Source organism: Sorex araneus, chromosome 2 (assembly GCF_027595985.1).
Source record: "Sorex araneus isolate mSorAra2 chromosome 2, mSorAra2.pri, whole genome shotgun sequence".
NCBI classification, from domain to species: Eukaryota; Metazoa; Chordata; class Mammalia; order Eulipotyphla; family Soricidae; genus Sorex; species Sorex araneus.
This window is the reverse complement of record NC_073303.1, coordinates 292,555,899-292,580,047: the sequence shown is the minus strand read 5'-3', so window position 1 is coordinate 292,580,047 and position 24,149 is coordinate 292,555,899. Positions and strand designations below refer to the sequence as shown.

Genomic DNA, 24,149 nt, shown 5'->3' with positions numbered 1-24,149 from the left:
GTTTTGGGGGAAACTACATTTAACTGAGCACCTACTTTTTTTTCTTGTGTGTGTGTATGTATGTGTGTGTTGCTGAAAACTCACGTGCAGCCTGTGGGTGTTTTCATATACCAGGGCACGATGTGCCCGATTAAATAAAGAAGATTAGCATCATCATTATCATCATCATCATCATCCCATTGTTCGTTCATCATCCCATTGTTCGTCGAATTTCTCAAGCAGTCTCAGTAACGTCTCCATTTGTCCAAGCCCTGAGATTTTTAGAAGCCTCTCTCTATTCGTCCTTCCAAGATGCTGTACTGGAGGCTCTTTCAGGGTCAGAGGAATGAGACCCACCCAGTTTGTTACTGGTTTTGGCATATTAATACACCATGGGGACCTTGTGAGGCTCTCCCATGTGGACAGGAAACTCCCAATAATTTGCCAGGTTCTCCCAGAGAGAGATGTAGGCTATAAGATACCTGGAGCTTACTTTTAAGACTCTGGATGCTGGCCGTTGACAGGATTACATGGCGCAGGGAGCAGTTCCTGGGTGTGACTGCCTAGCTACTGGGAAATGGGAAATCTGGGCGGAGGAGGCCCAGTGCCACCCCCTGCCCGTGTAATCTTGTCAACGGCCAGCATCCAGAGACTTAAAAGCAAGCTCCAGAAGAGAGTGATGCAGAGAGTCTCTCGCCCTCGTGCCTGGCTCTCTTCCCCAGGGCCTCCTCGGAGGGGGTGGGCTCCAGCTTCCCTCCCCGTCCCAAGCAGAGCTCCCAGCGGCCAAAGACCTCCGGAGCCTAGTCACAGCCATGCTCAAGGCCCCCCTCCACACCTTTGATCAAGCCTCACGCATGAAGGAACCCGCAGAGGAACCCAGGTGTGTGGGACCCGGGGCTGAGATCTCCAAGAAGATTAGCATAGCAAAAACATTTTTTTTAAAATATGACTTTTATTTATTCTGGCAAAAATTGTTTTGGGGAAAACTACATTTAACTGAGTACCTACTTTTCTTTCTTCCGTGTGTGTGTGTTGCTGAAATCTTAAGTGTAGCGTGTGTGCGTCTGCGTGTGTGTTGCTGATATCTCACGTGTAGCCCGTGGGCCTTGTCCAGCGGGCAGCGTTCGGATTGGCCGGTCCGGAGGAAGCCCCGCCCACACGCGCGGAGCGCGCCTCCGCGATTGGGTGGGGCCGGTGCGGTTGCTAGGCTTGGAAGGCGGCGGAGGGGAGGCGGGAGGGGCGTGCGCGAGCCGGGAAGGCGGCGCGTGCGCAGACCGGGGCTGAAGCTGCTTTCCGGTCGGGCGGGAGGAGGTGACGTCAGCAGCGGGGGCCGGCGGGGGGCCTTCCGTAGCCCTGGGGACGCGGGATCCGCTGGCCTTCGGTTCGCGTCACAAGTCGGCGACTGGCGCTGCGGCGGCCGGGGCGGCGAAGGCGGCGGCGGCGGCGGCGGCGGCGACAGCTCTGGGGTTTGCGTCTCGGGGTGTGTCGGCCGCCGCTGCTGCTGGGGCCTGGTATGTACAAATGGCTGGCTAGGATTCTCGGCACCATTTTCCGTTTCTGTGAGCGGCCGGTGCCCCCTGCGCGGGCCCCCCTGAAGAGGCGGCGCTCGAACAGGTGAGAGCGGCGCGGGGGGTGGGGCGGCCGCGCGCCGGCCTCTCGGTGGGGGGGGGGTCGGGCGGGGGTCCCGGGGGGCGGGGGCCGCTCGGCCCCGCCCCGGCCCGGCCCGGCCCGCCGCCGGGGGGCTCCGTCCCGAGGCGGCCGCTCTTTGTTGTGGCGGCTGGCGGCGGCGGGCCGCACTCCTGAGGGGGATCACCTGCCGCCCGGCGGCCGCGGGGGCGCGGACCAGTCCCCCGCCCCCTGCCCCGGGACCGGGCCGCGCTTCCCCGGGCGCCCGGAGGGGGCGGCGGTCCGGCCGAGCAGCTGTCAAACGGGAGGGGGTGTGGTGGCTTTGTGCGTGAGTTTGGGTGGGGGCGGTGGGGGGGCCGGCGTGGGGGAGGGGATGGGCGGGGGGGAGCGGGCGAGCGCGCGGGCGCCTGTGCGCGAGGGGCCGGGAGATGACAGCCCTCCTCTGGCCCAGACACCCGCGCCCGCCTGCAACTTTGTTGCCCAAGTTGCGCCCGGGAAGCTTGAAAGCGCCGCGCGCGTTGCTCAGCCCCTTGCCCAGCCCTTCGGGGCCCGCCCCGTTTCCGTTTCCTTCCCCCAGGGCCCCCCGGGGACCCCCCTGGCTTTGGGCGAGGGCCGAGAGCGGGAGGGAGGCAGCCCCGGTTCTCGCTCACCGCCCCGCCTCCGAGGGAGGCCGCGGGCAGGGGGAGGCGGGGAGCCTCCCGCCTGGACCCCGAGGAGAATGAGTGAGCCTCGGCTCGAGCTGGAGCTCGAGCTGGAGCTGGAGCTCGCTCCCGGGGTGCTTCCCCTGGACCCGGGGAGCCTCCCCGCGGCCGGCCCCCCGATGCGGGTCCTGGTGAAGTGGACTCGGTTGGCCGAATTCCGCCCGGTGCTCCCGAGAGGGCAGAGAGGGTGAGTCTGAGAACGCGGGGTAAAGCTCCGAAAGGATGCTCGGCTGGACGGGGGCAAGTGTTGGCTTATTCTTGATGGATCTGGGGGATTTGGAGTGCCTCTCCCCTCCCCCCTCTCTGTCCGAGGGTCCCTGATTGGCGGGGGAGGGGGATGGTGTGGAGCTCGACGCTGTTCTTGACCGCCGAGTCTAACCTAAAGCAACTTCTTGGCGGCTGGGGAGATGGAGAGGTGCTGTTCAGGGGTCAGGGCGCTTGCCTTGCATGCTGACGCCACCCCCCGCCCCCCGTTTGAGCCCAGGCATCGCCTCTGCCCCTCCATCCCCAGCACAGCCTGGAGTTCCGTGGGAGCCCGAAGCAAGGCCCAAGCCCCGCGCACCCCGCATGTGACCTAGGCCTAAAGACAAAAGAGAAAGATAGTTCTTCGTGCTAGCCATTTTTCAGTCAGCGTGGTGCGAAGAGGGCTCTTGAGCATGTAAAAAGTTAGGAGCCCAGTAGCACTTTTCCGGGTTTTCTGTTGGTCCTTTTTGTTTTCTTTTTTTTAATATCTTTTTGGGTCACACCCAGCGTTGCACAGGGTCACTCCTGGCTCTGCACTCAGAAATTACTCCTGGCGGTGCTCAGGGGACCATACGGATGCTGGGAATCGAACCCGAGTCGGCTGCGTGCAAGGCAAATGCCCTACCCACTGTGCTGTCGCTCCAGCTCCAATCCCCCCGTTTTTTTTTTTTTTTTTTTAAAATTGATCAATCGTTTTTATCTCTAGAAAGATGATTAGTGATAGGCACATTGTGAGCCTTCACTATTCTCGAGGTATAAGTTAAAATGTTTTCCTAAATTCACCCACTTTTTCCCCCTCACCACTGTAGGATAGTTTCTGTGTTTAAAATGCGGTTAAATGTGGCATGGGTTCTGGCTGAAGCTTTTTTTTTTTCTTTTGAAGCTTTTGAAGATGAGCTCCATTTCCCTGAAGTCAAAAATTATTTTCTTGCACATACTACTTGTGCAGGGAATATTTTACAAGGAAATTATATATGTGGGCTTCCTCTTTTTTTTTTTTCTTAATGATTTCTGGAAAGAAAAAAGGTGCTAGTTATTTTTTGTTGCTGTTTTTGCTTGGGGGCCACATCCCGCGATGCTCAGGCTTACTTTGCCTCAGCGCTCAGGACTTAAGCCTGGCGGTGCAGTGGACTCCATGGGATGCCACAGATCGAACCCCGGTTGGCCGCGTGCACCGCAGACTCCCTATCTGCTCTACTAACGCTTCGGCCACAATTAGTCCTTTTTCTTTCATAAGTCACGCTGGTGTTTACTTTGTTCACTTCCTAGGTAGGTGATTTCTTCCAATTATAAATTTGTAGTTTAGACAAATTACAGATTACTATATGATAGGGAGTTTTGGGTCTCTCTCAAATAGTTTAAACATAAGTATTAAGTCCTCAGGTGTTAAAATGCATAGAAAGTAGTGGTCTCTTTTAAAACACCATTTGAAATAAAATAATTACATTCAGTAGGCAAAAAACAGTTGGATCTTATTTTCTGTCAGATGGTATTTGTGTTATTTTGAACAGTAACTTTACTTAAAGAAATAGTATGTTTATATATGTAAAAATATATATATTTTTTCTCTCTTCAGCACTCTGTTTTCTACAGTGGACACTGATGAAATACCTGCTAAAAGACCAAGATTAGGTATTTAATATTAATTTTAAAAATTAGTTTTTATTAGGAAACTATTATGAAACATTTAAAAGATATAAAGTACATGGCAATGAAAAATCTTTCCTGTCCTTTTCTTTTCAGTTACCTAATTTTTAGAGGTAACCACCATTATCAAGAAGTATCTTGGGGCTGGAGTGATAGGACAGCGGGTAGGGCGTTTGCCTTGCACGCAGCCGACCCGGGTTCAAATCCCAGCATCCCATATGGTCCCCTGAGCTCCCCTAGGGGTGATTCCTGAGTGCATGAGCCAGGAGTGACCCCTGTGCATTGCTGGGGGTGACCCAAAAAGCAAAAAAAAAAAAGAAGTATCTTTCCACACTAGTAAGCCTGTGTTTTGAATATATATTTAAAACAAAAAATATTCCCGTAAACCAAAGGTGCTTTTTACTTTTGAATCAAAAAACATTGTTAAAACAATTTCAGACCGAGTCATCCAGTTCAGATAGCTGATGAACCAAACCTAAAGTTTTGCCCTAAGTTTATTTCCTTGCATCTTGAGGGTTAGATGTAGGTTGGTCAGAAGAGAATAAAATAGGATTAAGGGGAGAAGGCTCACTGGAATACTATAATAATTTATTTCTCATTTTTGATATGATAATTGAGATTGTACAGAGTTGTGTCAAGATGGATTTTATTGAAATCTGATAAGTTGCTTTATTGAATGTGTCTTAATGTACACTATGTGTTAGGTTCTATAGAAAATTAAAGAATTAGAATCTTTTTTAAGTACTTTATAATTGTGTAGGCAGATGACTACATAGAATGACATTGGAGATGAATACTCATACTATTTGTGTCAGTGAAGATATGATACAACATACGAAACATAGTAACAAAATACTGTCCAACTTTCAACTGGTTAAGAGTCTTAAATATTTAATAAAGCAGATAATCTTGATATGGGTCTTGAAGCATGGATGTAACAACAGCAATAGAAAGGAAAAGCACTTTAGGCAGAGAGAACAGTATGGGACAGTTGGATAATTTTGAAAATAGTGAATAGGGGTATTAAATTGACTGCTGAGAAATAGATCAGATTATAGAGGATTTTTGAAGTCTAAGGATTTGTACTAAATTTATTAGGACAGTATTTCCCAAAGCTCAGGATAGATGCCAGTTCAGGAAATTATTTTAGAAGATAAAGTATTCATAACAATTTAACATTTGAACTCTTACTATATACTCAAAGCACATCATTTTCAGTTTGTTTTTTTTAATAAGGTGCCGGGAATCGAATTCAATTTCAGGTATATGAAAGCACAGTCTACAACTGAGCTCCATCCCTGACACCATTTTTAATAATTTTAAATATTTTGATTATGTAGAACTGGAGCCATAGCACAGTGGTTAGGGCTTTTGCCTTGCATGCAACCGACCTGGGTTCGATTCCTCCGTCCCTCTTGGAGAGCCCGACAAGCTACCGAGTAGCCCGCCCTCACGGCAGAGCCTGGCAACCTACCCGTGGCATATTCGATATGCCAAAAACATTAACAATGGAGACGTTACTGGTGCCCGCTCGAGCAAATCGATGAACAACAGGATGATAGTGCTACAGTGCAGTGCTCCTTTAAGTAGAAAGTCTTGTTTAATGTTAATGTGTCTTCAGTACTTGAGTAATGTGTGTTAACCTCCCTTTTGGAACAGTTCTAGCTTAAACTTGGTTTTTTTTGGTTTGTTTTTTTTTTTTAAGTTCTCTTCATTTATTTATTTATTTTGCTTTTTGGGTCACACCCGGCGATGTACAGGGGTTACTCCTGGCTCATGCACTCAGGAATTACTCCTGGCGGTGCTCGGGGGACCATATGGGATGCTGGGAATCGAAACCGGGTTGGTTGCGTGCAAGGCAAACGCCCTACCGCTGTGCTATAGCTCCAGCCCCTAAATTTCGTTTTTATTTATAAGGCAAATGATATTTTACACTTAGATAAATACCTTTAAGTAGATATATTTAGAAAAATGAATTTTCATGTAGATAATCTAAATATATAGAACACACTAACCTTTATGATGCTATTACAGAAGGTTCCTTGATTACAGTTTATCTTCTGTTTTACAAATACTTAATATTTCTGTGTTAAGTATGTCCATGTTTTCATGAAAAATGTCTAATACATTTTTTTTCCTTTTTGAGTCACACCCGGTGATGCACCAGGGTTACTCCTGGCTCTGCATTCAGGAATTTCTCCCTGTGGTGCTCAGTTGGGACCATATGGGACGGCTGGGAATTGAACCCTGGTCGGCCACGTGCAAGGCAAACACCCTACCCGCTGTGCTACTGCTCCAGCCCCTGTATTGTAAATTTTCTGAGTGGAAATTATAGAAAGGCACATAAACAAAGGGGGAAGCACTGGTTCACTAATACTCATTTGCCAGGTCTCTAAGGACCTGGGCAGTGTTGTCCTGTAGCACTCTGTGTTGTTGGTTGTTGAGGACTTAAAATGGCTAGTGTGATGGAGGAATGATACTTCTCTTTAAACTTAGGTAACTACATGCAGTTACTGGCTACTATATCTCTGGTGCCTTTGAGTGTGAAAAAATACAGGGTAAAAGAAGAAATAGGACCTGAAAATCAGACTCATGATCTTTCAGATTATAGGGATTTAAGGGTATATTCATAGGTTAGTTTCCAGTGATGTAGACGATTTTTTTTTTTTTTTTTTTGCTTTTTGGGTCACACCCAGCAATGCTCAGGGGTCACTCCTGGCTTTGCACTCAGGAATTACCCCTGGTCGTGCTCAGGGGACCATATGGATGCTGGGAATCGAACCCAGGTCGGCCGCGTGCAAGGCAAACGCCCTTCCCGCTGTGCTATCGCTCCAGCCCCGTGATGTAGACGATCTTACCCCAGTTTACAAATGAGACAGAATCTTTAGTTGTTTAAAAAAAAAAAAAAGTCAGTAATATCTTTTTATGTAGTCTTGGAGTGTACACAAATGCTGACAAGATTTCAAATATACCTTTACCTTCAACTGTTAAAATACTGAACTACCATTAAATTACATCATACTCTTATTCTGGGTTAGCTGAAATGACAGTTGACGCATTTAGCACCATTACATCAAAGTCCTTTTTCTTCACGTAAGAAACAAGTTTGTAAGTGAGAATCCTTAACATTATTTGAAGGATAATCTGGAATTCTCTATAGTTATTAAGACAAGTAACAAGACATTTGCCAAACTGGGCAATTTCAGCTATTCTCTGGTGACAAATTACTTTAAAGTGGATTCTGCTTCACTTGATTATCACATCCTTTCTATTCAACTTATTCCCTTGTCCTTCTGGAAAAATACTCATCTGGAATGCTCGTTGCTTAAATTTCACCATTTCAGTTTCTGTCCTATTTTTTTCTACAGCAGAATGTGACTTAAATGATTATCTCTTACTCTCAAGCTATTGCTTTGAAATACCCTTAATTTGAAACTCCTAAAGAATAGAAAACTAAACAACAGTGTAGGAAGTAATAAAGGGGTAGTGTGGTTAAAGGAGGAAGTGGGGAAAATACTGAACTCCTCCCTTCTACGCTGTTAACTTACTTTATCTATTTTGATGGGATCATAGGGGTGACTGAGATCTTCCAGAGCACTTCCTCAGTGAAGGCATAGTTTCATCATAGCTACATTTCTTGTACTCACTAATGTCTATCCTGGACCTAGCCAAGTTATAAATGGACCTTTAGTATATAGCTGTTTAGTTGTTACCTACTTGGAATCAGGTACAAACAAGTGAGTAAATGATGTTTCTTTTGCCTTACCCAGTGATTACATGCTTCTGAACTCCTCTCTCTGGGAAAGATTTATTCTATATATTATGAAGAACTCACTGCTTACAAATTATAATGGCTGGAACATTGATTTTTTTGTGAGCTAAGTGTGGTTTGCTAAATATTTTCTAAATATTCATGGTTCCCAAAATGTTTTCTTAGCATCCCAGATATTTTACTAAAACCCAAAAACCACAATGCTGGAATTCTAGTTCCTTAGGAGAAAAAAAATATTTTTAAAGATTTTTTTTTTAATCTCCATGATTGAAAATGGGACTTTTAATAAAAATAACCAGAGGCCTTTTCTCAAATATACTCTGCTGAAAGTTGTGTATTTTTTATACATGTATATGGTCTTTATATTGTCTGTGTCAAACTTTCTAGATTGCTTTATTCACCAAGTGAAAAACAGTCTCTACAATGCTGCCAGCTTATTTGGATTCCCATTCCAGCTGACCACAAAGCCCATGGTGACCTCTGCTTGTAACGGCACACGGAATGCGGCCCCTTCAGGAGAGGTCAGTGGGGTGGGCATCTCTGTGCCTACTTATTGATAATTAATAAACTTAAATTTCGGTACTATATTCTCTCTTTTAGGAGTTAGTGTGTAGCATGACTTTTTATTAACCTTGGTATACGAAACATTAAAAGTATAAAAATGATACTGTAAACATTTTTATAAGGAGTGGATCTGCATTTTAAATTCAGGGAAGAACCTAGAATTGTCTTTTTTTTAATATATCATTTGTGGCCCTTCACAAATTAAACTTTTGGTCTCAGTGATATATCTCTTCAGGTGAATTAATAACCAATAGAGTGTTTTATTTTTGTGGAAAATATTAGAATAAAATTTAAAATTTAGATGCTACGAGGTGGTTCTTTTCTTTTTAAGGTATTTGCGAACTCTTCGTCTTGTGAACTGACTGGTTCTGGATCCTGGAACAACATGCTGAAACTGGGTGAGGTGGTCAAAATATTTCTACTTTCTCCCCTTTTTTCCCCTTGATTTTTGAGACTAAGAAAGGGAAACACCTTTCTACAATTCTTTTCTACCCTTCTAATAGCAGCTAACTTACCTGTAGCATTGCCTTTAAAATTACTGTTGTCTTTTCTGGGTGTCATTATTGAACTAGGTCTGGTTCATTCATTAAAAATATATATATATAATACACACACACATATACACGTATATATACACATATATATATGTGACTCCTGAGAACTTACTTTGTACCAGGTGTTGTATTATCAAGAAGAAATAACAGATAAATGAAATCTTGTCTTTGAGAAATACATACTTAATTTTGTACCTTTTATTTTTAGTCTTTATTTTAAATATTTTACTGAATCACCATGAGACCATTACAAAGTCTTTCATGGTTGGGTTGGAAGGATCCAACTCCCATCCCTCCACTGTGATTTCTCACCACCAGTGTCTCCTGTTTCCAATTACCCCCCCTACCCAAACCCTTACTCCACCCCCACCCTGTCTCTATTGCAGACACTTTCCTTCTTTCTTTCCTTTTGTGCATTATAGTTTGCAGTACAGGTACCAAGAGGTCATCGTGTTTGTTCAGGGAGTTCAGTATTTTTATCAGGAGGGTACAGCTGGAGTAGCTTTTTTAACTGTGTCGCAGCTTTGCAGTGTGGACGTCACTGCTGAGACTTCCAGAAGTACAGGGAGGTGGAGGGAGGTAGCCCATTGTGACCCTGAGGAAGCCTGGAGATTTCAGTTACAAAACCTGCTTACCCAAATTTTTAGCAGATTAATATAATTTGTCTGTGAGGTTCATCTCTAGATGGTAGAATCCGGCCTGGGGCATGGCAGCAATTTTGGGTTGTGGGAGCAAGCCATTGGAGCAGCTGCTGGGGACTCTGTTTAGGCAGTCACTGGGCTAACCTGCCCCCTCAGATGTGCCCCAGATTTGCAGGATTTGCAGCCATGCACATGCACGGGTCTGAGAAGATGTACTGCTTCTTTTTGATCTCTTTCAAGATTTATTTATGAGTCTCTTGGGGCAAGACCGATACATAAGCTTGTATGGCAGAGTCAGGTGAGTCAGAAGTGTTCTGTGGACATGGCTCCCACATACCTAAATATTGGTGGATTCATTTCTCGGGAAACTTGATCGAGTTGATATGCTCCATCCAAGATGACGTAGTCCGGCTGGAGGCATAGCGACGACTTAGGGGTGTTTGGAAGCCGGAAGGCGCCATCAGGCTACTGATGCTTTTGCCCATCGGGTGGCTGGGTGCCAACAGGGACCAGGACTCAGGCCAGGGTGGCTACCATGCAGGGCTTGGGCACTCTGGACGGGCTGCAGCCACCTGCAGGAGAAGGGCGGGAAGGGGCACATGCTCCAGGTCTCCGTCTGGTCCTCAGCCAGTTGGCAGTCAGAAAGATTTTCCTCCATAACATGCTGCGTGCAGCACTCTTTGATACGCACTAGTTATTAAGACAGGTAACGAGACATGTGCCAAATTGTTCTACGCAAGTGTTCTGAGCCATAGCATCAGTGGCACAGGCGCCCTCTGGTACTTGGGGCGCCGCAGCCCTTGCCCTGAGCCTTGGAAGCAGCGGCGGAGGCTTTGATCTGCTTGGGACGCTGCAGCAGCTCCACACAGGAAGGCTTGTGACCTTTGAAAGGAAGGCAAAAAGGAACTTTCAAAAAGTTACAGGATCAGAAGTCGAAAGGGTAAGAACTTGGAGGAATGTTAAAACTCGTAGGTAGTATTTCTCAAGCTCTTGGGGGACAGGCAGGCCATACCCAGAGATTCACAGGGCGTACTCCTGGCTCTGTGCTCAGGGATCAGTCCTGGCAGGGTTCTGGGGACCCTTTGAGGTGCTGGGGATTGAATATGGGTTGAGCATATGCAGGGCAAGTGCTTTGCTCGCTGTACTTTCTAGCCCCTTCTCAAATTTTTCTTCTAAGTGAAGTACTTCTGGTAGAAGAGTAAAGCACATACCCCTGACTGTCAGAATCTCATTGCAAAGAAACTGGAACAAAGGTGTTAGTTCTTGGAAGTCTTGCATTTCATTAAGTTCATTACAGGGTAGATGTTACGGTGTTTTCATGTTACTTGAATAAATAGCATTTAAAATTATAGCACTGTCATCCCGCTGTTCATCGATTTGCTTGAGCGGCCACCAGTAACATCTCCATTGTGAGACTTGTTACTGTTTTTGGCATATTCCATTTAAAATGGACATATGGAAGAAGGAGGATTTTATCTTGTTCTTAAGGTACTATTCTCAGTATATTTCTGGTCATGGTGGTATTTTTCCGATGCTCTGGAGACTAAACCTAGATCTGATGTGTGCCGGGCTTGCTTTTGACCCCTGAGCCATATATCTGGCCCCTTGCCCCTATATCTTGTGGGTTTTGTGGAGCTGGTCAAAAGAAGGACAGATATACCTAGGGCTGACTGTACAAATAGCTCCTTAAATCTCTTCTCTGAAATTCTTGCAGATGTGTATACAATTCATAACTCTTGTATTTTGGGTAGTTTATGTTTATTAATTGTACTTAAAAAATTCCATTGGGATTGAGTATTGGTTTATGTGAGATTTGGGAAACAAATGGATTCAGGATAGTTTAGAGTTTGCTATTACTGATTTCTGGAAAAGCTTTCAGTCTTAAGGCTGCTTTGTAGTTTTTAGTCCTCAGGTTCAGCAAAGAGTATGTTGAAAGTTGTTTGCCATTTTTGAAGTATAATAGTCTCACAGATGAAATGTAGCTCATATGGCAAGGTTGGTTTTGTCCTTTGTTTCCAAGCCACTCCTGGTTGTGCTTGGGGCTACTCCTGGATCTACACTCAGGGATCACTTCTGGTGGCTTAGAGGGACTATACAGAGCACTGGGGATTGAACACTGGTTCAACCTGTTGTTTTTTTACTACACCTCCCATATGTCACATTTTCTTTTAAAACTGAGTTGGGGGAAGAAACAAGAACAGTTCAATTTGATTAAATCACAGAGCATTTGTCATCATTGAGTTCTTGCCTCTTGTTGGTCAAAACAAGTGGAACTAGGAAACCTTAACTAGGAATCAGTATTGCTTTTGTGCCATAAATGACAAGCTGGCGCTATTACTTTTTCTTTATTTACATTTTGCAAAGTTTGTACTGGATCACTTCCTTACTATAAATAGAATTTGAAAATATAAGATACCTAGTTGTACAGTTGTAGACTGCTCACAGATTTTATTTAAGGCAACTACTCACAGATGCTTTTCATTTGTTTTGTTTTACAAATATAAATACATTTAAAAAATAGGTAATAAATCACCTAACGGAATAAGTGACTATCCAAAGATCAGAGTGACAGTAACCCGAGATCAGCCTCGCAGAGTTCTGCCTTCCTTTGGGTAAGTGTTAAATTCTGCCTGACTGTAAATGGATGCTTAGCATTTATTAGATCATTGTTGCTAGATAGTCTCATTCTTATTTTATTATGTAACTTATTTTTCAACCACACTGAGTTGTACTCATGGATTACTCCTGGCTCTGTACTTGAGAATTACTCCTGGCAGTGCCCAGGGTCTGTATGGGATTCGAGGGATTATCTGTGTCTGCTGTGCGCATTGGCATGTGCCCTGTCTTCTGTACTATCACTCTGGCCCCATTATTATGTAATTTTAAAAATAAGTTTTAGTGGTTTACCTTTGTTTTACAGTCATACTCCTGTTTGGGAATACAGCTTCATGCACCCAGACTGCCATCAAACTATCAGAATGACCCTCTTTACCTATTCTTTCTACCCCCTGCCTCTTCCCCTGTGGTGTCCATATTTTTCAGTATGCGTTATTTCTGTTGTGTTTTGCTTGCTTTTGTTTGCTTACTTTGGTTAGTTATATCTCCTTAACTATGAAACTATCACTAATTGTCTTCACTTTGAGTCTTTTCATTTAGCATGATTCCTTAAGTTCTGTCCATGGTGCTGTGAAAGCATGACCTCTTTTTTATAGGAGAACAGCATTCCATGAGTACATATACAGCCACTTATTTCTCCAGTCATCTTTCTGTGAGCATTTAGGATGATGCTTTGACTGTCAGGAATAATGCTGCGAACAATATAGATGATCAAAATTTTCTTCTGGGGGGCGGTAGCCCCCTTCTTTTTTTTGGTGGGGGAAGCATGCCGGCAGTGCTCAGGGCTTACTCCTGACTGCTCAGAGATCACTCCTGGTTGTGCTCGAGGCACTATATGTGGTGCTAACTATTTGAACCAGAGTTGGCCAGGTGAACGGCAAGTGCTCTTATCTTTTTACTGTCTCTCCAGCTGTGTGAATTTCCTGATTTTATTCTTTATGCCAGTTTTTGCTGCTTTTAAATAGAACATGGTAGCTCATCTCTTCATTTTTATCTCCAGATAATATTTCTCTTTTGATTTCTTCGTTTACCCAAAAATTGTTCAGAAACATGTTGTTTAGTCTCCATGTTTTGAGCTTTTTCCAGTTTTCTTTTTCTTTTCTTTTCTTTTCTTTTTTTTTTTAGGTCACACCCAGCGATGCACAGGGGTTACTGCTGGCTCTGCACTCAGGAATTACTCCTGACGGTGCTCAGAGGACCATATGGGATGCTGGGAATCAAACCTGGGTCGGCCGCGTGCAAGGCAAACGCCCTACCCGCTGTGCTATCGCTCCAGTTTTTTTTTCATAGATGATTTCTAGCTATGTGCCATTGTGGTCTTAAAAATAATACTTGATATGATTTTGATGTTAATTATTGAGGCTTGTTTTGTGTCCTAATAAGGGCTCTAAGTGTGAGAATGTATAATGTGTGCTTGAGAGAAATGTATCATAACTTCCTGTGTAATGTTACTAAATACTCTGAGGCTATAACTGCTAAATACTAAACAGCAAGGAACTTGAACTCAGGTTTGTGTCCCTCAGTGGATCAGGGGCCACTCTCAGTGCTCCAGGTTTCAGTGATGTGGGATTGCCACTTGGATGCTCTGCCCCCAGTGAAATCTTGCTGCTTAGGGTCCAAGGGTACTGGGAGCCATGAGGGTCACAATAGTTCTTGGCAGGCGATGCTGGTGGGGGGAGGGGGACACAGCACTGGATTTGAGCTCATGGCCTTGCACATATTAACATGCTCTTCAGTCCCTTGAGCAATCTCCCTGGCCCTGTGTTCCTTTTCCTGCTTTATCATATGCCTCTCCTACTTTATCATATGCCTATAACATCTGTTGTAAAGCCATTTTAAAAATAATTATTGCTCACTTTTAAAAAAAATATTTATTTATTTATTTATTGGTGTTTGGCCACACTCAGATGTTCTCAGAGCTTACTCCTTTCTCTGCGGACAGTATGGCTTGCCAGCACCCTACCTGCTGTATTATCTCTGGCCACTTAGGAAAAAAAAAATCCAACTTTTCTATTTAGGTGCCAGAAAAATAGTACAGTGGATAGGGCGCTTGCCTTGCATGTTTCCAACCTGGGTTTGATCCCTAGCACCCCATAAGGTCCCCCAGTCCCTCCAGGAGTGATTCCCTGAGCGCAGAGCCAGGAGTAATCCCTGAGCACTGTTCAGCATAGGCTCCCCAAAACAAAACAAAAAAAGCGTTGTTTTAAAAATTGTAGTATGGGGTTGGAGTGATAGCACAGCGGGTAGGGCGTTTGTCTTGCACGCGGCCGACCCAGGTTCAAATCCCAGCATCCCATATGGTCCCCTGAGCACCGCCGGGGTGATTCCTGAGTGCATGAGCCAGGAGTGACCCGTGTGCATTGCTGGGTGTGACCCCAAAAAAAGCAAAAAAAAAAATTATAAAAATTGTAGTATGTACACAGAAAGTCGTGTGTAAGTTAATAGTTTTCCTTGGCACTAGATGGAGCTCCCAAGAAGAGTTCAGGGGGCTTTGGGACCACTCTTAGTGATTCTTGGCAAGCCAGGCTAGAGTTTCAATGAGGCTGCAGTACCTTGGGCCCTATAGTGCCAGGGACCATGAAGGCCACATCTGGCGTTGTTTGGGGGGACCATGTGCCAGAGATGAAATCAAAGTGGAATGAAGCCCCTGTGTTATCTCCCTGGGCCCACTAATACATTTCTATACACATACACACCCCAGATCTGTGAAAGGCTTTTATAATTTTATTAATTATTTTCTTCCGGTGTTCTCAATTTCTAGACCTTTCAGGGCCACATCTAAGCAGTGTTTAGGGGTTATTCCTGACTTGGCACTCAGGAATCACACCTATAGGGATTAGGGGACCAAATGGGATGCCTGGGGTCAAACCCAGGTTGGCCGCATGTAAGACAAGTGTCCTACCTACTGAACTCTCTGACCTCATTAGTTTTGATGCTTACTCCTGATTTGTTTCAAGTCATGTACTGCTTTGGTAAAAGTGCTCTATAAATTGGCGTATATTTTCTGAAATTGCACCAAGAGAAGTAGAATGCCAGTTTGTTTCATGCCCTCCATCACTTAGCATTTATCAGCTGAGCGCTCACAGGTCTTGTGTGCCTTGATGGTTTAGATTCTCTGAGGGTTGTAGTGGCAAAAACATGTTTGTGTCTGTCTTTATGGAATTTAAGATGTAGCCTGGCATTTAGATTCTGACTTAATAGATATGCCAATAGTTCATTCTCATGGCCCCTGGTGACTGAAGAAGTGTGAAACCAAAGGAGGCAGGTCTAATGGGAAGCTCAGTCCAGAGTTGGGATTGGAAAACTGGACATGAAGAATACGGCAGCTTTTATATGGCAGTAGCCTTGGTGATTAGAAGCAGACATTTCAGAGCAGAAAGCTGGGGTGCCATCTGCTGTGGAGACGGAGCTAACTTGAATGGTGTGAGGTAACTGACGGGCCAGTGGCCAACTTAACCTAGGGCACCTTAAAACATAGGACAGCCTGGGGGCTTACATTCCAGCCATGGAAACAGTCGGCTGATAATTTGTTTTTTTTCTTTTTCTGCTTTAAGTTTTACTTCAAACTCAGAAGGCTACAGTAGGAGACCAGGTGGCCGTCGCCATAGCAAGGGCAATCCAGAGAGTTCCGTAATGTGGAGACCTCAGGAGCAGGTGGTGACAGAGGTGACCTCTGAAGACAGTGGCAAGGGTCTGAGGCGTCCCCACTGTACTGTGGAAGAGGTAAGTCCTTTGAGAGGGATCTTTTTGCATATCTGTTAAGAATTTGGGGCAGGCAGTTTCCCATGCAGTGTTCAAAATGTCGGGAGGGCTCTGTCACCTGTTTGTTCTGGGCCAGCCAGCCCGCAGTTCAGTGCAAGGACCCAAGGGCGACATGCCACCTGTGCCCTGCAGTGTCAGGGATACCCAGGCTACTCTGGCAGTGCTTGGGGGCTTCAAGGACTGCATCTGGTCCTGATGATGTTCGGGGACTATCTGGTGCTGGGAATGGCATGCCTAGGGTGCACCCTAACTGTTGTCCCCGGCCCAGTCCTGTTACGAACCATTTTGAGTAATACATACCCTATCTTAAATCATTTGAAAGATACAGAAGAGGCCAGAGGAATAGTATAGTGGGTAGGGTGCTTGCCTTGCACGTGCATGACCCAGGTGCAATTCCTGGCACCCTGTATGGTCCCCTGAGCCCCGCCAGGAATGATCCCTGAGCATAGAGCCAGGAGCAAGCTGTAAGCAGCTGTTGGGGTGGGGAGGCAGAACAAAACAAAATGATACAAAAGTATGTATAGTTGTTGAAAATGTTCTAGTCTTTCTTCTGTACCTGGTCCTCACCTTTCTTTTAGCAGGTAACCGTGGGTTCTCGTTTTATATTCTTTTAGAGATAGTCTTCACATATGATTCAATTTTCAGGTATATTTTCACTCGTGGGTTCTCGTTTTATATTCTTTTAGAGATAGTCTTCACATATGATTCAATTTTCAGGTATATTTTCACTCTAAGGAATAGCATAGATTTTATTTTCAGTGTTTACATTTGTTTAACTTTTTTTTTCATAAGCTGCAATATCTGTGAGTTAGTAAAAAGGAAGTCAAAGGAAATGAAGGGTGTATGTCTGCTTTATCCTTCACTTTTCAGGGCACTTAGCATAATATCTTCATCAATAGTCTTCACTTCCTTCTGAACTAATTTTTTTGGGTAGGTGGGGGTTGGGACATACTCCGTAGTGCTCAGGGCCTACTCCTGACCTTGGGCTCAGAGATGATTCCTGGTGGGATTTGCTAAGGAATGAACCTGGGTCAACTACATGCAAGGCAAGTGCCTACCCACTGTGCTATCTTTCTAGCCCTCATTTTCTCTTTAAAGATGTCATATATTCCTGAGATGTTAAATTATTATATCTGGCCTAACCCAGAACTCACTGATTGTAATTTGCCAAGAGTCTTTTCCAGATAGTTTGGTTAGGAATATTTATTTGGATTCCAGGTTCTGTGCTAGTTGTCAGCAGTGCCAAATTGAATAAAATGTGATTCTTGTTCTCTGGGAGCTTAAGCCTGGTGATTTATAGTCAGCAAATGTAGGTAGGCAAGGAGGAATGGCCTTCAGTCTTGGGAACAAAGGGTATTAAGTATTAAAGTAGGTTTCAATACTTCTGAGATGAGAGGACAGAGATTGATCTGAGCAAATAATGTATGTCAGGCATCTATTTTAGAAATACTAGAAAATACTGTTAGCAAACTCATATGTCCTGGTTAGGTGTAATACAGAGTTAGAAGGAAAAGACTTGAGTCCCGGATTTCAGTCTTATATAAAATGTCACTGACCAAGATTTGCTGAGTGTATTTAGGGGGAAGATGGCTGACATCAGTTTTGAGCATTGTTGAAAGTGCCTGTGAAACATGCCAGAAGACCTGCCCTATAGACTCTTGGCTCTGGGGACGGGAGTTGAGACATAGCCAGGGCTCCCGAATCTTGTGTTGCTAGTGTTGCTTAGGTCAGGGGATGGATATGAGAAGCTCATTCAGGGAGAAAATAGGCTGAAGAGAGTCAAGGGCAGAATCGTTCGCATTTAAGGGAGGGCAGAGGAAGTAATTTGCAGCAGAGACTTGAGATACGCTTAAGAAGAAATCACAGGACTTAGGGAGGCAAGGTTAGCATGCAAGAAACAGGAAAACAGAAAAAGTGTTTATTGTGTGTAGGCACAGAAAGTTTTTTGGGTGGGGGCTGGAGCGATAGCACAGTGGGTAGGGCACAGTGGATAGCACAGCCCTTGCATGCGGCTGACCCGGGTTCGAATCCCAGCATCCCATATGGTCCCCTGAGCACCGCCACTAGTAATTCCTGAGTGAAGAGCCAGGAGTAACCCCTGTGCATTGCCGGGTGTGACCCCCCCAAAAAAAAAAAGAATGAAAGAAAGTTATCGGGTGACTTTGGTGCGACCAGTTCACTTGGGAAGCTGAAAGTACTGAGTTGTTTAGCAAGTTAAACATAATGTTAACGTTATTTTATAATGTTAAAATAATGGAACAAATTATTAATGCAAATACTAATCTGCTTCAGTAAAGCCTTTATAATTTTAACATAAATAACTAATAAAGTGGACTATTTCAGCTGAGCCATGGATTTACTCGGTTCCACTGTCCAGAAGTCAGATGCTGGCAGAGCTGAGGCGGGAACGTGCTGTGGGCTCAGTGGAATGGCATGTCTAAAGGGACCTGCCCTACATGCTCTAGATTGTTGGTGCAGTCTTTCAAGACGCAAACTTATATTTTTCTTTCTTAATTTATAAAGCTGGTACTTTAAAGAAATTTCTTAAAAGTTCTGCTGGCGGGGCTGGAGCAATAGCACAGCAGGTAGGGCATTTGCATTGCACGCAGCCGGCCCAGGTTCGATTCCCAGCATCCCACATCGTCCCCTGAGCACCGCCAGGAGTAATTCCTGAGTGCATGAGCCAGGAGTAACCCCTGTGCATCACTGGTGTGACCCCCCCCCAAAAAAAAAAGAAGTTCTGCTGGCTGGTAAAACATCAGAGGGCTGCATTTGGCCTTTAAGTCTCAGATTGTGATTGTGGCTTAATTCTAGGCCTAAGGTGCTTTCTTTTATTTAGGGTGTTCAAAAAGAGGAGAGAGAAAAGTACCGAAGGTTGCTGGAGCGGCTGAAAGAAGGAGGCCATGGGAACTCTGTTCCTCCATTAGCTTCAGTTCATCACAGGTAAGGATGAATAGGGAGACAATAGTATGATGAATCGGTCATTTTCCTCATTTTTAGAGAGGAAATGGTTAAAGGTACTTGCTGCAAAAAGAAGTCAACATTGAAGTATACGGAACTATGGTTTTTATAAAATAGAAATTTCTGATAGCTCTAGAGTCTTTTGATTAGGTAAATTCTTTCTTTGAATCTTGAATACAGAAAAGTGGAATCATGTTGAAGTCAGGTTCCTGAGGGGCAGAGGTATTTCCAACTTTCTTTTTGCTTTTTGGGTCACACCCGGCGATGCAGATGCACAGGGTTTACTCCTGGCTCTGCACTCAGGAATCACTCCTGGCGGTGCTCGGGGGATTATATGGGATGCTGGGAATCGAACCCAGGTCAGCTGCATTCAAGGCAAAGCCCTACCCGCTGTGCTATCCCTCCAGCCCCTATTTCCAACCTTCTGAGCACACCTTTCCCCCTAATCTCTGGCTGGTTCACGCTGTCTCTTTCCTGCTCTCCTTCCAGGTCTTCCCACTTTTCGCCTCCCTTCCTTTTACTCTCCCTCCCCTTCCTTCCTCACACACTCTTCTCTATGTTGTTCACTTATTTCTCCCTGAGGCATCTTAGGTGCATTTTAGAAATAACCTTAAAGTCACTGAAGATCTTCACACTGAAGACTGAACGAATAGACAGGGAGGTGGGCATGTGCAAGCTGATTCCTGGCTTGTGCCTGGCCTCATACATGCCGGGAAAAGTGCACAGAAATCCTTGAACTCAGGATTGAAGTGGTTGAGAATACCTGAAGGGGAGCCTTAGCTATTTTGTCACAGTTAAGTTGAAGGTTAAAATGTCACAGTGTTCTCTAGCTTGTTGAATGCAGAAGTAACAAAGAATCATTTGTCTGGGAATTTTGTGAATGTAAATTCTCTTAATTGTTAGAATTTTTTTTAAAATTTTATTTCAGTTTGCTTTAGGCAGTTGGCTGTTTATTCCCTCTCAATAAACTCTTTTAAATATTTAAATTTCATTTTCATAAGGTTGTTCACATTAATTGATTACTTTCAATATTTCAACAACAATCCCACCACCATTACTCCTTCCCACCACCATTATTTCGAATTTTCACACCACCATTCAAGCCTGCCTGCCACAGGCAGTTGCTAGATAATTTATTTTCTATTGCTTATGAATATCATCAGAGGTCCCACTCTCAGTAAACTAAGCCTTTTGCTTTTTTCTTTGTTTTAATTTTTGTTTGTGCGTATATGTGTATGCATGTGTTTGTATGTGGTGCCAGGGATCAAACTTCGGATGTCATACATGTAAGACATGTACTCTACTGGCAGCTACTGATTCATTTCAGTTTATAGTTTAAAATTTTCATCTTTTAATCTGAGTTTTATTACACTGAGATTTTTAAGTCAAGGTGGGTGGGAGTTGGAATATCTAATTTCATAAATAGAAAAACTGCAGGTTAGATAACCTGACTGAAATAGTAGATAACCTTATTTTACCCCAGTCCCAACTGATAATATTCTTTCTCTTATAATTTCATGTTTAACGGTAATTAGTAACTCTGGTCTTTTGTTGTTTGGGGGTTTTTTTGTTTGTTTTGGTTTCAGAGGTCACACCTGGCAGTGCTCAGGGTTAACTCCTGACCACTCAAGAATCACTCCTGGCAGTGCTGGGATAGGGTAGAGGAGAGGCAGGGAGTGGGAGACAGGACACAAACATACGGTGTGCTGGGGACGGAACCCGGGTTGGCTGTGTCCAAGGCAGGCTCCCTCCAGGCCTGAGTCTTTCCACTACACAAATACAGTGGGTATTTATGGGTGGTAGAATTTTTTTTGTATCATAATCTTTACTTTTCTCTCTCTCTCTCTCTCTCTCAAGTTCTCCAAGAAGTCAGATGGACACATTAAAGACCAAAGGCTGGGGAGATGAGCTAAGTCATGGAGTCAAAACAACCCAGTTTGTTCCAAAACAATGTGAGTTTCCAGGTTGAGCCTGATCTTCACATCTTGACATTAGTTCATCTACATAGGAAATTGAAAAAATGACTTCCAGTAGAGACTGATGTACCAGACTTAAAGTATTTTGATGCCAGGGCATTGACCAGTAGGACCAGTAGTTTAGTGAATATGCTATTTCTGAATGATGCAGATTCATAAAATGTCTTGATTACTAATTTTAACATCTATCTAGGAGCCAGTTGTATTTAAGCCTAAAATTAATTTATTTATATTCCACATATTTCCTCACAGCTGTCTATATTAAAAAATCTTCAGTAAGATCTACTATATTAGCTTTCTACTAATCACATTATGTAATAATTTACCAAATGAGTAGATAACAATTTATATAATAGAATTTGCATATTTTTGATGTTTGGGTCATCCCTGGCTGTGCTCAGGATTTGCTCCTAGCTCTGTGCTCAGGAGTTACTCTTAGCTAAATTCAGGGGACCCATGTAGGGTGATGGGTGTTGAACCCAGGTTGGATGCATGTAAGTCCAGCACTGTTTCTGTTTCACTCTCTGACCCCTATTTATTTTCTAATATGAAGTAAAGGTATTTTACTGAGAGAAGAAAATAGAACATGTTTGAGAGAACATGGGCTTCTCCAGAGAGAGGAGAGAGCCTCATGAAGTAAAAGAAGGGAATTTTACACACCCCAGTTTGGGATGTGGTGATTCTAGTGTGGAATACAGCTATCCATTCTTTTTAAAGTAATTTTGGGGGGGAGTGTTATGGATTGAACCAGGTCTTCATACACGTGTAGCATGTGGTCTACTCTTGAGCTCTTGAGCTACACCCTGGTCCCTGTTTTTAAAGTTTAATTTGCATAGAAGCGAGTATCTTTGGAATTTATTTAGCATCTCTATAAGTGAATGTCTTAATAACTACAAGGTGGAAACTGTTAATTGAAACCCTAGTTATATGATTAATAAAACTTTCTTTATCATCTTTGCAGATAGAGTTGTTGAAACAAGGGGACCTCTCTGTTCAGTGAGAAGTGAAAAGAGGTACTTGGTTCTGTTCATTTTGTCTTTTTTCCTTCCCATTTTTGTTGAGGTACTGTGATTTACAGAACCATTAGTAATAGTTTTAAACACCACTGGAGTGCCCACTTCCCTCCTCTATTCATGCCCCAGAACCTTTCACCTTTTCCCTCTCCCCTCTCCTCCGCAGATAAGCTCAGTTCTATAAACATTCCACATATGTTGCCTTTGGCCACATGTTGCTCCTTTACTATATTTGTTTCATTTTTTTTCAAATTCAGAAAATCCTGTTGAGTTTATTTTTTGTTTCATTTCCAAGTGTTTTGAGTTTTTTCCTTCCTTTCTGTTTGTGATTAATTTCAGTTTTCAAAGCATCATGGTCTGAGAGGATAGTTCATACAATTTCTGTCTTCTTGATTTTATGGAGATATGTTTTGTGACCCAGCATGTGGTCTGTCTTGGAGAATGTCCCGTGTGCACTGGAGAAGAATGTGCCCTCAACTTTTTGGGATGAAGGGCCCTATGTGTGTCGCTAGGCTCATCTCTTCCATTTCTTCCTTGAAGGCCAGTGTTTCCTTGTTGAGTGTTTTGCCTAGTTGATCTATCCAGCAGAGTAAAAGGAGTCTTCTATTACTATGTTGCTGTTGGTGCCTTCTTTCAGGTCTTATGGTTTTCTCTTCATTTGTTTATTTTAACCTTGTAAGATACATATGCCTGTATGTCTGAGGAATGCATCGATAGCTCTAGTTAGCAGCCTGCCCTAGATGGCGAGAGAACCCTTTTGTTAAAAGGCCAAACTTTGCCTTGGGAGATGCAGGTGCTGCTTCGATACGGATGCAAATATGAGAGGCATCTCTAGTGATCAGCATCTCTAGGATATCAGCAGTTTGTGTGCCTTCAGGTTTTGGGTGAAAACTTACTTATAGTAGAGTTGGGCAAACTAGCCCACGAGCCTCTTTCTGTAAGTACAGTTTCATTGACATACAGCTATGTTTTTTTTTATTCGAATATTGTTTATAACTGCTTTTAAACGAAAAGAAAAATTCAGAATTTGGAACAAAAATCCAAAGACCTGGGACTTGGAGAGAGAACAGGGGGTAGGGTGCTTGCCTTGCATGCAATGCACCCAGGTTTGATTCCTGGCACCCCATATGGCCCCCCCAGGCCCACCAGGAATAATTCCTGAGTGGATTCACCTCTAAGCACTGCTAGGTATGGCCCAAAATCAAACCCAAAAAACCCCAAAGTCCTTTGGAGCCCAAAATATTTACTCTCTTAGCGTTTGTGTCAAAATTTTGGTGATTCAGGGCCGGGACAGCGGGGTAGGCCGTGCACGTGGCCAACCCAGGCTCGAGTCCCAGCACCCTATATGGTCCCCTGAACTCCCAGGAGTGAATCCTGAGAGCATAGCCCTGAGCAATGCCAGGTGTGGCACCCAATCTCTTTTTCTGGCTGGTCTTTGGTTTAGACTTCTAACCTGTTTCTACCTGTGACTCCTATTTGGAGAGAAATGCAGTCTGGGAAATGCAGCACAGGAGTATATTGCCAGAAATACCTCGCCTTTAATTATGCATTTGATTTTGAGTTAACTTTTGGGCTCTGTGCACCCAGAAATTTTTTACTGTTGGTAGATTTTTTGTGTGTAGTTAGATAACCCCAAATGAAGTCACAGTCCATGGTTTAAAAAGGTTTAAAAAGCTAATCATCTGAAGGCAATATTCTTGTTTATAAATATTAAATTTTATATCTAAAACTTATTGACATGTGCCACGTTAAAAAATCATCCCATCTGTAATCACTCAGCATTTTTCCATAGGTGTTCAAAGGGGAAAATTCCTGATTCAGAGAAGACAGTTGGAATCAGACTAGAAAATGAGAGTGTAAGTAGAAACATCAGTGAAGTTTTATTTTTGTTTTTTCACTCTTCTGCCTAATATACCAAAATTGGGTACTCTTGAAAAATATATATATTACTGAGCTCACTAATCTTCACTGTTTATCTTTGAAAACTCAAACTGATTGTAATGCAACTTTTGCTTCACTTCTGAGTCATTGGATTTTTATCCATGACTTTGTGGGGGTTTGGGGAAGGAGTGAGAGTGGGGATTGGTTTGGGGA

The 24,149-nt window shown here is 43.8% G+C and overlaps 1 protein-coding gene across 3 annotated transcripts in view; it reads left to right on the top strand.

The window, feature by feature from the left end:
- The first annotated feature begins 1,303 nt into the window (after window positions 1-1,303).
- Window positions 1,304-24,149, top strand: part of SENP2 (SUMO specific peptidase 2) — a 39,051-nt gene continuing 16,205 nt past the window's right edge. For 2 of the 3 annotated variants that reach the window (XM_055127620.1, XM_055127619.1), the window contains exons 1-10: window positions 1,304-1,593; window positions 4,126-4,181; window positions 8,356-8,489; window positions 8,864-8,930; window positions 12,249-12,339; window positions 15,898-16,066; window positions 18,945-19,048; window positions 20,924-21,018; window positions 22,004-22,055; window positions 23,848-23,911. In XM_055127620.1, the coding sequence (XP_054983595.1) occupies window positions 1,493-1,593; window positions 4,126-4,181; window positions 8,356-8,489; window positions 8,864-8,930; window positions 12,249-12,339; window positions 15,898-16,066; window positions 18,945-19,048; window positions 20,924-21,018; window positions 22,004-22,055; window positions 23,848-23,911 (933 nt within the window). In that variant the 5' untranslated portion in view covers window positions 1,304-1,492. The remainder of the gene's footprint in view (window positions 1,594-4,125; window positions 4,182-8,355; window positions 8,490-8,863; window positions 8,931-12,248; window positions 12,340-15,897; window positions 16,067-18,944; window positions 19,049-20,923; window positions 21,019-22,003; window positions 22,056-23,847; window positions 23,912-24,149) is intronic. The other variant, XM_055127621.1, reaches the window with a different exon arrangement.